Below are 14,505 nucleotides of genomic sequence, written 5' to 3' on the forward strand. Positions count from 1 at the left end.
TCTTCCCATGCATCTGTCACAGAGTTCCCACGTGATACTGTGCAAGTCTTTTAACCCAAGTGTAAGTAATCCACAGGTGTGTACCTCTTGTCTTCCAAGTGTGCAGCTTAAGATAGTGAGGTCTGCTTTACTGAAGTGTGGCGCACTACAATTTCATATTAACAAAATCCGTACCTTGAACTTCCTGCCTTTACGTTTGTCAAATACGCTGCCAAAGCAGTGGATACCTTTGAATGCAATGTGTGAGATGTTGCTAATCCCTCTCTTCCACAGCACTGGAAATGTGTGAAGCATTTACAGTGATTAATTTTGTACTGGAGAAAATCTTTAGAGAAATGTTTGAGAGGAGTTGAAAACATCAGGTGTGTGCCATCAAATAGGAGCTTCTGAAGTGAGCATGTGCTCTATGGAAAGTAGCATCTGATCATGTTGTTGCCACAGGGGGAACAAATTAAAGTTGGACTTGTTTTCTGGCATTTCTAATTACTGAAACGTTTGACTTTACAATAATTTCTTTTAGGATAGGTTATTTTGATACGTAGATGAGCTTGGTTGAATCTTGTTGGCTGCTTCTCGTGATGAAAGTGCAGGGCATAATTCGTGCAGGTATTGGATATAATTTGAGATACTTATGGAAAATGTCTACCATCTAGGTTCATAGGTAGGTAACATGCTTTTTGATCCGTCTTGGCAATGATTTGTAGGCAGTGCTCAGCTTTGTTTGTGTTGCTATTGTAAACATATAGCTGATTACACAAATAGCTGAATGTTTGTTTTAATTGATGATTTTTGAATAATTGATTAACTGGCAGGTCTCTGCTGCAGGGAGATTACCATATTTATTTTAATTAACTAATTGCACAGGCATGACTTCTTTAATGTGCACTGCAGTTCAGGTAAGGCATCTGCTGCAGCAGCCTGGTGAGATGCTTGTGCTGCTGCTGTACGGCTGCTAAAGTGATACTGAACAGTTGTACCAAGCTTTGTGGTTCTTTGTAAACTTCATTTGTTCTCAGGATCTATGATCAGTGTTTATATAATGTAAACCTCAAAATGACAGAGGTGCTGAAGTTGTAATTAGAGATAATGACACTAAATGTAGAACTGTAGATGATTTTTTTTTGTTTATTGTTGGGTTTTGTTTGTTTGTTTTGGAGGGTTGTGGTTTTGTTTTTTAACAAAAATCTTCACAGCAAGTTTTAGCACTTGACAGATTATTCTACTGAGGTAGATTGTGGATTGTTTTGATCTTTCTAAATTGTTAGGCAGCACCAGAAGACATGCGTGTTTTCCTGAAAGTCTTTCCATCTCTTTCTGTGGGCTTATGCTTGCACAGGGATTTTAACACAGAGGGGGAAAAAAGATCAGTATAGGAAAATAGTGTCAGGTTTGTTTGTGTGGTTGCTATTGGGAGATTTACTGTAATGGTATAATTAACTAAATAATAAAGTTTCCCAAGATAGAAGTAAAGTTGGATTTCAAATGAATTTGAGGAGCTGGTAGAGCTGTTTAAGTGTGATTAGCCTTGCAGGTATCATTTTCATTTTGTGTTACAGAATTATATTTTTGTATTTAAACAAGACTTAGCCAGCACATCAGTTACCAGGGCAGATGCACAGAATAAGATTGCTTATACCAGTTATCCCCGAGGCCTCAATTTAAAAACGGTTTTCTCATATTAAAGTGTAAGAGCCTGATGATGAGAGCTGTCATGTCTTAGCTGGGTAGCCGGTGTTATGAATACAATAGTCTTTAACAAAAAGCTCTCTTCCTTTGATCTTACAGATAAACTGCCACTGTTTCTTTGTATTCTTTCTTCTATTAACTCCATCTCCTGTGGTGGTGCTTCAAATCATCTGAGATCTACTTGGTCATCTAGGGCGATTTCATTTGTTTGCTTTTGGTGGGAGAGGTCCTCCACCTGTCCGGTTTTCTGTTGATACTCCTTCCTTCTACAGTTTCTTCCCAACTCCTCCTTTTGTGTTTGTACTTCTTCTCTTATCTACCTCTGTTTTCAGCCTGCAGCCTCTCTTTATTTCCTTTTCTTCCACCCAGTGTTCACACCCTTAGTCAGCTTGCCCTACTCTTTTCATTTGTGCTTTTAACTCTGCATCCAGTCCTCACATCCCATTCAGTGTGAGCCCCTCTGTGCTGGAGGGTCGGCACAACCTGCAGAGGTAACCAGTCAAGCATTGAAAATCGATGAATAAAAGAGTGGAGGTCCATGTTGTGTTGGGCTTGAGAAGCAGCAGTTTTTGTGAGCAGTGCTGACCAGTGTGATGTTATGACATGAAGTCAGAAGAAACACAGAGTTCCAGGAAAAAACTGGAGCAGTTATTTCTCTCTTTTTAAGAGGGAAGTTGGCTTCAATTTCATAGGAATAGTTGTATTACTACTGGAATTTTCTGAGAGCAAACAGTACCACTGACTTTAAAAACACTTTGTTGTGCTCATGGGCACTTTTTAAAATTCTACCATTCTCTTATAAAATGGAAGTTTCCTGTTCTTAAGAGCATTGCTTGGCCAATCCTTCTGGTGTCTGTCTGCCATATTATTACACTGCACACTCTGGACTTAACACAACTAAGTTGCCCAGGTGATTGATGGCCAGTGTCTGTGTAATGCAGGTTAAGTAGTCCTTTTCCTATAATGCATGTCTATGGTCTCATAAATCAATGGACTCCCTTTTTTTTTTTTTCCTCCCTAGTTTTCCTTTCCATCCACTGACACTCCCCACCCCTCATCCCCAAAAGGAGATTGCTGCAACTTTGAAGTTATAGTTTAACAGATTTAAAATAATGCAACACTTTAGTCTTCTTGTTTGGTTGGTTTGGTTTGTTGAATGGGAGGTTGCAAGTATGGAAAATATTTGCTTGGTGAGTATTTTGAAACAGCTTCCTCTCAGAAAGATGGAAAAATTCTACATGTGTAGACAGTTTTCATGGATTACCACTCCCATGTTGGCCGACTTCACAGTGTGCTTCTCAATTTCAGTTACTCTTGTTATCATCCTGTTTGGAGAAGATAAAAAGAGAAAGGCTATGGGGGGAGCAATATTTTTAAACAATTCTCTATATTTTCCTTCTCCAGCTAAATGTCAAGTTGAAGCATTTTTCTTGAAAATCCCTGTTCTCAGAGATTAGCATTTTATGTTAAGACCAGTCATTTAATTACAGAAAATTAATAGTTTTGAACTGTTTAAATACATAAAGGTAGGGTACTACAATAAAGCAGTGATTTGGATTATTCCTTTTAACCTTTAATTACAGTCATATCTATTAGGCTTATTGTAATTTGTTTTAGAACTAATCAAATTTATTTATTTATTTATTGAGTAGCTACTTTCTGAAATTTGACCTGAACAATCAGCATGCAAACAAGGAATCTGTAATATTTTGCTTTCCTGTTGTTGATTCAAATGGTAATTTCAGATTGTTGTTATAAACAAAAATAGCTCCCAGCTAATTTGCTTGATTTGTAGCAGAGTTCCATCCTCAAAAAAATAAATTTGAGAAGTCTGAGTGCCGATAAGAATAAAGTATTTGAAAACTCCTGCTTTGGTGGGGCTGGGAGGGAGATTGATTTGTTTGGTTGGTTATTTGGTTTTGTTTTGCTTTGTTTTTAAAGCAGAACAGTGCTGGAAATACTTTGTTGGGTTATTTACCAAATAATCTTTGTTTGGTTTTATGAACGACAGTGCAATTCTAATTGTGGTTCTAAAGGATATTCAGTAGCAGGACTGCTGCTGTGTTTGACATCCACTTCTATCTCTGAATGTTAGAGTGTAACTGGCTGATAGAAAATTAGGGGTCATGGCTGACTTAAATGTCTAACACACAGCTCTTTCTTTCTTTTTTTTTTTTTTCCTCCTTTGTTTTTTTCTTTTTTTCTCCTTTCTTCTTTCTTTTTTTTTCCCTCTCCCCCTTTTTTTTTTTTTTTTCTATTCTCCTGTTTCCTTAAGGATTTGCAGCACTTGCAGCAGCTTCAGCAGCAGAATCTCAACCTGCAACAGTTTGTGTTGGTGCATCCGACCACCAACTTGCAGCCAGCACAGTTCATCATCTCACAAACACCGCAGGGGCAGCAGGGTAAGTGCTTCTTGCCAGAAAAGCAAATCATACAGAGCTTTTATAGAGGATAAGGTGAAACTGAGGTGGTTCATATACCTTCACTAACTGTTGATAATCCCTAGGAGAAAAACAGCATTGCAATTAGGAAATGCTAACAGGTTGTCCCTTTGATGTTAGACCTCAGCCTTGTCAAAATTCGTGTAGCTCACTTCTCAGGGAGGATCAATCCAGAGACAGTGCCATGGGAACATTTGTTAACAACAAGGCTTCTTGGAAAACACTGCAGCATCTGAATTTTTGGGTTAGATTCTCAAGAAGCAAGAGTACTGGGAAGAAAAGTTGGAGAAGACAACTCTCCAGAAGTCAAAGGCAGAATCCTGTGAGGTGGAGGCCTGGTGGGTGCCTTGGCTGTCTGGATTAGGTCAATGCTCAAAGGACTACAAAATTCTAAGACTGTGTTGTGGTTTATACCAACAAGAGATACAAAAAAAGTGATGCACAGCGCAGCTCCTCACCACCCACCGACCCATGTCCAGCCAGTTCCCGGGCAGCAGCCCCCAGGCAGCTTTCCCCTCTTTGGTTTATATACTGAGCATGAGACCGTAGGGTGTGAAATATCCCTTGGGCAATTTGGGTCACCAGTCCTGGTTCTGTCTTCTCCCACATTCTCGTGGCTCACAGCCTCTTTGCTGATGAGGTGGTATGAGAGGCTGAAAAGTCCTTGACTCTGCGATGCTCAGCAACGACTAAAACATCAGCATGTTATCAACCTTCTTCTCATCCTAAATCCAAACCACAGCACTATACTAAGCAATAGAAAATTAACTGTATCCCAATCAAAACCAGGACAGACAGGAAAAAGATTACAGAATTAAAAGTTCTTGTGGGAAAGTGGAAAAGTACTTAAGCCTAAAGCAGGTACAGTGAATTTTGTCATAAACCAAAATAATAGTTACACCTTGGGAGAAGAGTTAGAATGCTTGATTTGTGTAACAGCTCTTAAAATAATAATATTTTGACCATGCACTGGGTATGACTTACATGCCAAAGACCATCCGGGGCATTGGGAGGTGGTAGCATGCCAGACCAGTTAAGATGTTGTACAAGTAGCTTTGTTGTAAGAACTAATGTGTTCGAGTTGCAATGCATCACGGTACTGATTGCAGCCCATTTGTTGATTCCCATGGAAAACTGTGTTTAGCTATGGCCTCTTATGCTGATATACTCTAGTAATCTTTTTTTCCCTCCTCTCTGTTCTACATGAACTCTACTCAGTTGTTCAGGTCTGGTAATCCAAAGATTCTTGCTCAGAAGGGAAATCCTGTTATGCTTGAAGAGTCCTCCAGAGCCTGGCTGTCCTGTAAAGCAGCTCTTTGCACCTCATTTTCTTCTGTTCCTTTCAATTTTTTCATGCATCATTCCTTCTTACATACTCTGAATTGGATAGAACCTGGCTTTCCATTATGCTGAAGTGCTTTTACTGTCTGAATGCTCTCACATTTGAATGAAAGGTTAGTCAAAATTAACTTCCTTTTAATAGGACTTGATTTAGGTGAGATTTTATACCAGTACTGGTAGAAAATGGCTAAAAGGCTATTCATAGAAGCATGCAGTGATGTACTATTTTCTTAAAATGAAGCAGAACTTATAAACTTAACATATTGTTCTATCAAGAAATCAAACCACCAAAATGTAATTCAAGGATTCTTTAAAATAGCTTTTTTATTAAAATAAATTATTTTAATGAAACAGTAGGCACAAAAGTGTTGTATTGAAAAAGTCATTGGTATTAAGGTCTACCTACATTTTTCAGCAAAATTCTGCTGGTTTTCTAAAATACCTCTGAAGACATCTCACAAAAAGGGAAAACTAAGAGAAGCAAATTGTATTCATCTCCCAAAATGAGTTGTTTGCATTACGGAAAGGAAGGGAGGCTTTTCCGTTTGTTTAAAATCTCCTGGAGTAGAATTAACTACTAGAGGAGGTTTTCGTAGTACCTTTCTCAGGAGCCATCTGTAAAATTAGTTCTTCACTGAAATGTAAGACCTGCGTATTGTTGTCATCCAGCAACTCAGTGTGTGTAGAAAGGTTGTGTTTTACTGGTAATGGGCAGCTTGGACAACTGCATAGCTCAAAATTGTAGGGAGATTTATGGGCTGAATTCTGACCACAGGTCATTACTGCGTGACAACCTTCCAAACAGAAATGCTTGAATGGATCTCATTTTCTTCATGAGCACTCAATGATAAAGCAACATTTATGCCATAATACCCCTTATATCACTTTTTGATGTGGCTTTTTTGCAGTATTTCGCAGTTATTATTAGAAGATCACAAACTGTACATTACTATTTATGAGAAAGATTGAGAAAGTGTGTGTTTTTACTTTGCTGTTGCAGCTGACTTTTCCATGTTGTTCTTGTCCTGTTGCTCCATTAGCCAACTTCGTAAAAGAATAAATATTCTGAGGAAACTAGCATAGAGTTTTCTTTAAAACCAATGGTGTTCAGATTTCTTTTGATGCCTCATTGGTACTGCATGGAGCTTTATATATATGTATGCATTTAATACCTAACATCAAAATTCAGATTTGTGTATAGATTATGTATTCTGGAAGAAATTTATTGCTTTACAGACTGTGCTACTTGTTTTGTGTATGCCGTATAGTCATGTAAATGTTTTTCAAATGAGAAGAGTTTTGAGGAAAACAAGTGAAGAATAGTATCTCTAAAGAAGATTTTAGAAGACATGTATACATTTGGTAAAAAAAAAACTTGTTACTTGAAGAGGTGATGGGATACAGAGAAATACAATCATCAGCAATCATATGTAGATTCTTGAAGGGATTGAACTTCATGACCCTGGATCCAAGCTTTGAAATATATTAGAAAATTCAATACCTCAAATATTAATCAATAATAGGGATGTTATTCTCCTGTCTTTCTTTAACACAACCATTATAGCACCCAGCAACAGATACAAAATTTTCTCCATAAACCCCCTGCCATATGTCTAACATAGTCACCTTCCTTTTCCAGATGATTTCTGGCTATTTAGTGGCTTATATGAAACAAATTTACAAGTTCTCATTTTTCATGGCTGGTAATTGGTAACATCATAACTGAAGGAATTGTTTCAAGCCTCAGCGGTTATGCAGCAGATTGAATGGAAATAGAAATTTGGAACAATTTCTTATTCAGAGCGACTGTTGTCCAGATTATTGGTAAAGTCACAGGCAGTGACTGTAATGGTTTTATACCTCTTGTATCTGTTCTTGTATCTAATAGATCTGTCTCTAGAATAATCAATTGAACATCCCTTACTACAATTATAGCTGCTTCTTAGAAATATTACCCTCATCAGGTGACTGTTCACCTTTCTACTTGGGAGATGTTGCCAATAAAAATCATATCAATAAAAATCTGAATGGAGAGGGGAATTGGTGCCGCATTTAATATAAATTAATCTTGCAAACAGAAGTTGTTAAGATCTAAGAAAATACTGTATCATTGTCAAGGAGATTTAGAAATAGTACTTAAAAAGAAAATATCCAGAAAGGCAAATATGGAAGACAAGCTACTAATTACCTTTAAACACTGAAACTGGGCCTACGTATTCTCAAGTTATTGCTGTTTATTATTAAAGACCTTGTTTATTATTTCAGTTTTTATTGTGAAGTTACCTGGGATGATGATAGGAGGCCGAATTCAGTCCTGTTCTCTTTTTTCCTATATGTCCTACAGACTTTAAGGCTTTTAGGACATGAGGTCATGGTCTGAAGCTCTGCCAGGGGAGGTTTAGGTTGGATATTAGAAGGAAGTTCTTTACAGAGAGAGTGATCAAGCATTGGAATGGCCTGCCCAGAGAGGTGGTGGATTCACCGTCCCTGGAGGTTTTTAAGATGAGGGTGGATGTGGCACTGAGTGCCATGATCTGGTAATTACAGTGGAGTTGGATCAAGGGTTGGACTTGATCTCGGAGGTCTCTTCCAATGCAGTTAATTCTATGATTCTGTGATTCACTTATGTGAAAGCTGTTGTAATGGCTTTGTCTTGCAAGCTCATCTTCCAGGATATGTCTGTGAGAAGATGAACAGCTTTGGCAGAGATAAAGCAGGCAAGTTCTTAGATGAAAAAATTCACTCTTTAGGGAGATAATTTAAGAATGAATTATGTATTATGCTTCTGGGCCAACTTCTTAAAAATTATGCTGAAAAAGTCTGCACTTGAATGTTTGTTTTATCTTTTGTTTAATTTTAGACAGTAAGAACTGAACCCCAGATCAGTCCTTGGGGACTGTTGGCTGGCAGGAAGAGTTTTTTGGCTTGGACCATTATTCATGCAACTCACAGACATTACAGGAAAAATTCTGAATGATGGTACATGCATTTACTTTACCTATTAAAAAAATTAAATACCTCTAAATTGTCATACTTTTGCATAGATCTTTACCTCCTTGCAGTAATTCTTTTGGAGTGTCACACAGGTAATTTGTATGCCATATTTAATACAATAATACCACTGGGCTCTTAAAACCCAGGGCAGAGGGTTAGGAATAAGACCTCTGTAAAGTATGCAAGTACACTATCAGCTTTTACAGATTCAAAAAAATCGTGTGGGCTGGAAGGGACCTCCAAAGTCATGTAGTATTGCTCAAAGCAGGTCCAGTTACAGCAGAGTGCTCAGCACCTCAGACAGTTGAATTGAACATGTCCAAGGGTCGAGTTTCTGCAGCCTTTTCAAGTACCTGTCCCAAGTTGACTCCTCTCCTGGTAAAAAAAGAACCCCAAATAACATTTCCTGCATCAACCTTCATGAGGTTCCATTTGTCCAGCCAGTCTAAATCCTGACTTCTGGCCTGTTAACCGCTTTCCCCATATTTGCTATTGTCCACAAACTTGCTGAGAATACATTTTGTCCCATCAGCCTTACTGGTAATAAAGATGTTACAGAAGCACAGCACCAGTTGTGTTGGAAAAGTCCTCTGAGATCATCAAGTCCAACCGATGACTGAACACCACCATATGCCGCATCCAGTCTCTTCCTAAACACCTCCAGGGACAGTGACTCCACCATCTCCCTGGGCAGCCCATTCCAATGTCTCATCACCCTTCCTGTGAAGAAATTCTTCCTAATGTCCAACCTAAACCTTCCCTGACGCAGCTTGAGACCGTGTCCTCTTGTCCTGTTGCTTCTTACCTGGGAGAAGAGACCGACCCCCACCTGGCTATACCCACCTTTCAGGGTGCTGTAGAGAGTGATGAGGTTTCCCCTGAGCCTCCTCTTCTCCAGGCTAAACAACCCCAACTCCCTCAGCTGTTCCTTACAGGATTTGTGCTCCAGTCCCTTCACCAGCCTGGTTGCTCTTCTCTGGACCTGCTCCAGCACCTCAATGTCCTTCCTGAACTGAGGGGCCCAGAAATGAACTCAGCACTCTAAGTGTTGCCTCACCAGTGCTGAATACAGGGGAAGGATCACTTCCCTGGTCCTTCTGGCCACACTGTTCCTGATCCAGGCCAGGATGCCATTGGCCCTCTTGGCCACCTGGGCACACTACAGGCTCATGTTCAGCCTCCTGTCAATCAGCACCCCCAGGTCCCTTTCTGCCTGGCTGCTCTCCAGCCACTCTGTGCCCAGCCTGTGGCACTGCAGGGGTTGTTGTGGCCAAAGTGCAGGACCCGGCACTTGGCCTTGTTGAACCTCATCCCGCTGGAATCAGCCCAACTCTCCAGCCTGTCCGGGTCCCTCTGCAGAGCCCTCCTGCCTTCCAGCTGATCGACATCTCCCCTACCCCACCCCAACTGGGTGTCATCTGCAAATTTGCTAATGGTGGACTCGATCCCCTCATCCAGATCATCAATAAAGTTATTAAACAGAACTGGACCCAACACTGATCCCTGGGGGACACCACTGGTGACCAGCTCCCAACTGGATGCAGCCCCATTCACCAGCACTCTCTGGGCCCAGCCATCAGCCAGTTCTTAACCCAGCACAGAGTACTCCTGTCCAAGCTGTGGCCTGCAGCTTTTCCGGGAGAATGCTATGGGAGATGGTGTCAAAGACTTTGCTTAAGTCCAGGTCCAGGACTAGCTCCACAGCCACTTATGGATAACCTGGGTTTTCCTGTTCCTTTCATCATTCATCCTTCCTGCTGAAGGAACTGACCAGGACACCACCTGTGCCCCTGTCTCCTCAACCAGTTGTTATCCCTTACATAAGCCCCAGGGAAGCAGCAAACTTCCCTGTGGGATGTCTCCAGTTGGCCCACAGGACCCTCAGTTCCCCTCAGAAGGGAATCACCTACTACAACTACCCTTCTTTCCTTAATACCTGAGGTTGTCATCTGTCTAATAGATGGAGCACAACTGGGAAACCCTCCAGATAGATTTTTTTTTTTTCTCTAGTGTCATCTGCCTGACCCTCTATATCCAGGGCCTTGTACCTATTCTGTAAGGGCTCCTGGGAGGGCAGGGGGGATTGGGAGGGGATTCTTTTACCTCCCTGAGCAGAGACCCTTTTCCATTCCCCCCCATCTACTACATCTCCTCTTTCTGCCTGAAAGCAAGAAGAGCGGGGCTTCTCTGACTCCTGCTGAGCCTCAGGATTGGAAGGGTATAACTCCATCAGTCTATTTCCATTTCACTCTCCCTAATACTCCTTCACCTTTCCACTTCTTCTTTAAGCTCTACAACCAGACAGAGCCAATCAGTCCAGTATGAGTCCCTAAGGAAACAGCGTTGTTTGAAACACCAGTATCTCAGAAGCTACCTAAAAGGTGCAGGCTTGGACTTAAACTGGATGTAAAAGGCTGTGCCCTGTAAGTTGTCACCAAAGTTATTTCAGACCGAAGTGGGGACCAGGATTTCTTCTTAGAAAAGAAATTAGGGCGAAGCTTAGGCATGTTTAAGTCATGTTTGAAAGGAGCAAAACTGCAGCTGCCCACCCGTGAAAGCCAGCGAGCACCCAAAGTGTGGGCGTGGCAACTGCCTGAAAAGGCTGTAATCAGGAGAAGAGACACATACTTTGCCAAAACAGTTCAGCTGCTTTCCCCGTCCCCTGATTGTTGCTTTAGTCAGCTGCAGGTTGAACTAACTTGTTCTGTCTCCCCTTTCTGCCTGAGACACTTTGTATCACTATGTCTTAAATAGGATGAAATTATGTTAAAACAGAGTAGATTGAACATGTTCAGATTATTTTATACTGTCATTCCATGGTAATTACTTCAGAACATGGGAGCGAGAATAAAATTAGAAAGAGCATAGTCATTCTATGCTCTTTAGCAACAGTGTTATTGCCAGAAAAACATCCTCTGGGATTTCTCTGAAGACAAAAAGTCACAAAAGTCACAAAAGTCCTAATTACTCTGACTGCAGTTGTAAGACAAGTCAGTAACTTGTAATCAGGTGTTGTCACCGTCAGCTGCCTGGTTTTTGTCTCATTGTAATATGGGTGTGATGGCTTTGCCTCCTATTTCAAGTTGTCAGTTAAAATTCAATGTCACTGAACGCAGGTCAAAACCTATTCACTTAGAGGTGACTGTTCACTAATTAGTATTTAGATTCGGGCAGCTAAAATAATCTTTTAAGTGAACAAATATTTGCATTGTAAAAAGCACCATGTAACTAGTAGGTAGCTGTCTTAGAAGTTCCTTAAGCAGCTCTGTTCCCTCGCTGTGGCGTTTAAAAACACAGCTGGAACATGTTGATTATGTGGTGCAAAGCAAATTTACATAGTTGTCTATGCTGTGCTATTGTGTTGCAAAGCAGCTGCCTGTATTCACTACCTCTTGAGCATTTTGATAGCAACACATTCTATTTAAAACACATTTTCAGTTCTTTGTTTAACAAAAAACAAGTATCACTGTCAGAAGACAATGCTTCTGTAGTTGTGTATCCCTTACTGAGGATTCATTTTCTCTTTCCTATCTATGGTAGTAGTTCCTCTTTTCATGTCTTCTATGCCCTTAACCTTGCACAGAACATCAAGTTTCTCACTCAGTATTTATCAAGTCCTAAATTCCTGTGTCCCCTACCTATATTCTAGTAAGAGGTAGATCAGGCAGATAATGATACTGAATTTAGGTGGCACTTAGTTGGCGTTCTGTCCTCTGAGTAGCATAGCGACAATCAGTTCTCCCCTGGTTTTAGGAACATGGTATATTGAAGGTGCCTATGAGGGATAAGTTTAATTAGTCAGGTTCTTAAATTATGATAGTGGAAATTGATAGTCATAGCCAGGAGTTACCTAAAAAATAACAGTTAATATTTTTCACAATAAAATTGAGATTTGACTAACTGTTGGTATGTTTTTCTCAAGATTCTATTCCTTAAAAATAAATACATTTTTGTATTAAAAATAAAAAAAAATCATACTGATTTTAGTTAAAATCTGTAGATGCAAGCATGTATCTTAATTTCCTCAGAAATTTAATAAGCTATGCAAATAGTGGACTGCTAGAGAATTTATTTTTTGATTGACAGCATATTGTGTTTATTGATTCTATCAGTTGCAACTGTTCTTTAATGTTGCCACTTTTCAGTAGTAGAAGGATTTTCATATATTCAGTGTAGTGTTTTTTCTGTTTGTTCAAATGGAGCAGTGTTCAGTATCTTACCTGAACTTAAATTCCAATTACTTTTCCCAAAGGTGCCAGCTTTAACTGACCCAGGAGAAAGTTATCTAGGCTTGTTGTGTCTTCTGATGTGGTCTGTTAAAGTTTGCCACAGGAAGTTTCCTTCCTGTTAGGCAGCTGGCATAGAGTCATACAGAGAGGAAGGAGGGTGATCAAGAAGCCACATTTGTGGCTTTGATTAGTATTCAGTTATTGAATTTGATCTGATTGGTGCTCAGTATTTTTATATGGCTCTGTAATTCTTTGTCAGCTGTTGATTATCAGAAGAGTTGTATCCAAAATCTGCATGCTGAAATGATTCCTGCACATGGAACTGGGTTAACCTAGAGCATTACAAACTCTTCTTGCAGAGAAGACTAGTACAGACTTCTCTCTTACCCTTCTATCACCACATATATTTCAGGAAAACGCAAGGGGATTTTGGACTACCAAGTCCAAAGTCTGAAGATACCTATGCAGGGATGAAATTAAAGCCTGCATCTGGAATTTTTTTCGAACTTTTCATCATTCAGCAAGAGCCTTGTTTCCCCTCATTTCATGTTTTAGTCTTTTTAAATGACAAACCAAACCCACACTTTTCTCTCACCAGGTCTCCTGCAAGCGCAGAATCTCTTAACGCAACTACCTCAGCAAAGCCAAGCCAACCTCCTGCAGTCTCAGCCAAGCATCACCCTTGCCTCGCAGGTCAGGCTTATTTCTACAGTTCATGAGTTGCTTTGAGGGGATTTAAACTCTGGCAAGTGAATGGACCCTTTGTTTTAGTTACCTGAATAGATGTTGTAGCTATAATAGTAAATTTGTGTTTCTAAATAGCTCAGTTTTATAGTTCCCACTCCAATGTGCCTGTGTTTTCAGGCTTTAATGTTCTAAACTTTTATTTTTAGCTGGAAATTTTTGTGATTGATACCTTGAGTTAATGTAGAGCATCATTTGATTTCCTGTAAGGCTTTCTTGGATAATCTTCAAATTTTTGAAATTTAGAGCAGCAAGGTGTGGGCTACCTAAAAAAACTCAAAAAGAGGATTACTGACAAGTACCTTTCTGAAGATTGCAGTGATGATCTACCTTTATTATAATGTAGTTATTTTGATACCATTGCTAAGTCATTGCCAGTCTTACCAGTTACCATCTGTGAAAGTGAAGAGATTGTTAGAAAGAAAATATTAAAATATTCTGTTAGTAGAGCCCTATCGTTAAGCTTTCAGACTGTAAGAAAAGCAATTTAAGGTTGCACGTCCCCGTAAATTTAGTTGTGCTTTGCTCTGGGTTTTACTGTGCAGTTTAGTTTCATGACTGCATGCTGTTTCTCAAATACTATGTTATATCATGTGATATCTTCCTGCCAACTTGGTTACATATAAGAATTTTCTAGTCTGCAATAACGTGTCTGAGTCTATCAGAGTCTTAGAAAACTATGTTTTCTATTATACCACCTGTAGTATTTTTCATGCACCATGTGGAAAATGGAATTTGTCTCACCTCTGTAGTTTATACCTCTGGTAGCAGCAGTATTCCTCACTAAGAATTACACTTGGATTTTAAAAAAAATTTAAAATACTAATGAAAAATAAAATTATGTAATGTGGGTGAAATCAGTAAAGACATATTGCAGTAATTACCCACTATGATTAGTGTAAATTAAAAAATATTAAAAACCTCTAAGTGGGACACACTTATCTGTGGTCCTAGAAAGATCATATATGATTACATTATTTCTCAAGCAATGGAATTACAGATCTTGACCTCCCTCTACCATCTGCTGTGCACTGCAAAACACTGCAGTAACCCAGGAGAAAAACAACATA

The 14,505-nt window shown here is 39.6% G+C and overlaps 1 protein-coding gene across 6 annotated transcripts in view; it reads left to right on the forward strand.

The window, feature by feature from the left end:
- The window catches only part of POU2F1 (POU class 2 homeobox 1), a 59,584-nt gene that overhangs the window by 19,753 nt on the left and 25,326 nt on the right, over positions 1 to 14,505 (forward strand). For 5 of the 6 annotated variants that reach the window (XM_027888237.1, XM_027888235.1, XM_027888234.1 and 2 more), the window contains 2 exons: positions 3,962 to 4,088; positions 13,290 to 13,384. In XM_027888237.1, the coding sequence (XP_027744038.1) occupies positions 3,962 to 4,088; positions 13,290 to 13,384 (222 nt within the window). The remainder of the gene's footprint in view (positions 1 to 3,961; positions 4,089 to 13,289; positions 13,385 to 14,505) is intronic. The other variant, XM_027888233.1, reaches the window with a different exon arrangement.

The sequence above is a fragment of the Empidonax traillii genome, unplaced genomic scaffold, assembly GCF_003031625.1.
Source record: "Empidonax traillii isolate 1590-97213 ecotype Southwest subspecies unplaced genomic scaffold, ASM303162v1 scaffold236:size2090792, whole genome shotgun sequence".
Taxonomy (NCBI): Eukaryota; Metazoa; Chordata; class Aves; order Passeriformes; family Tyrannidae; genus Empidonax; species Empidonax traillii.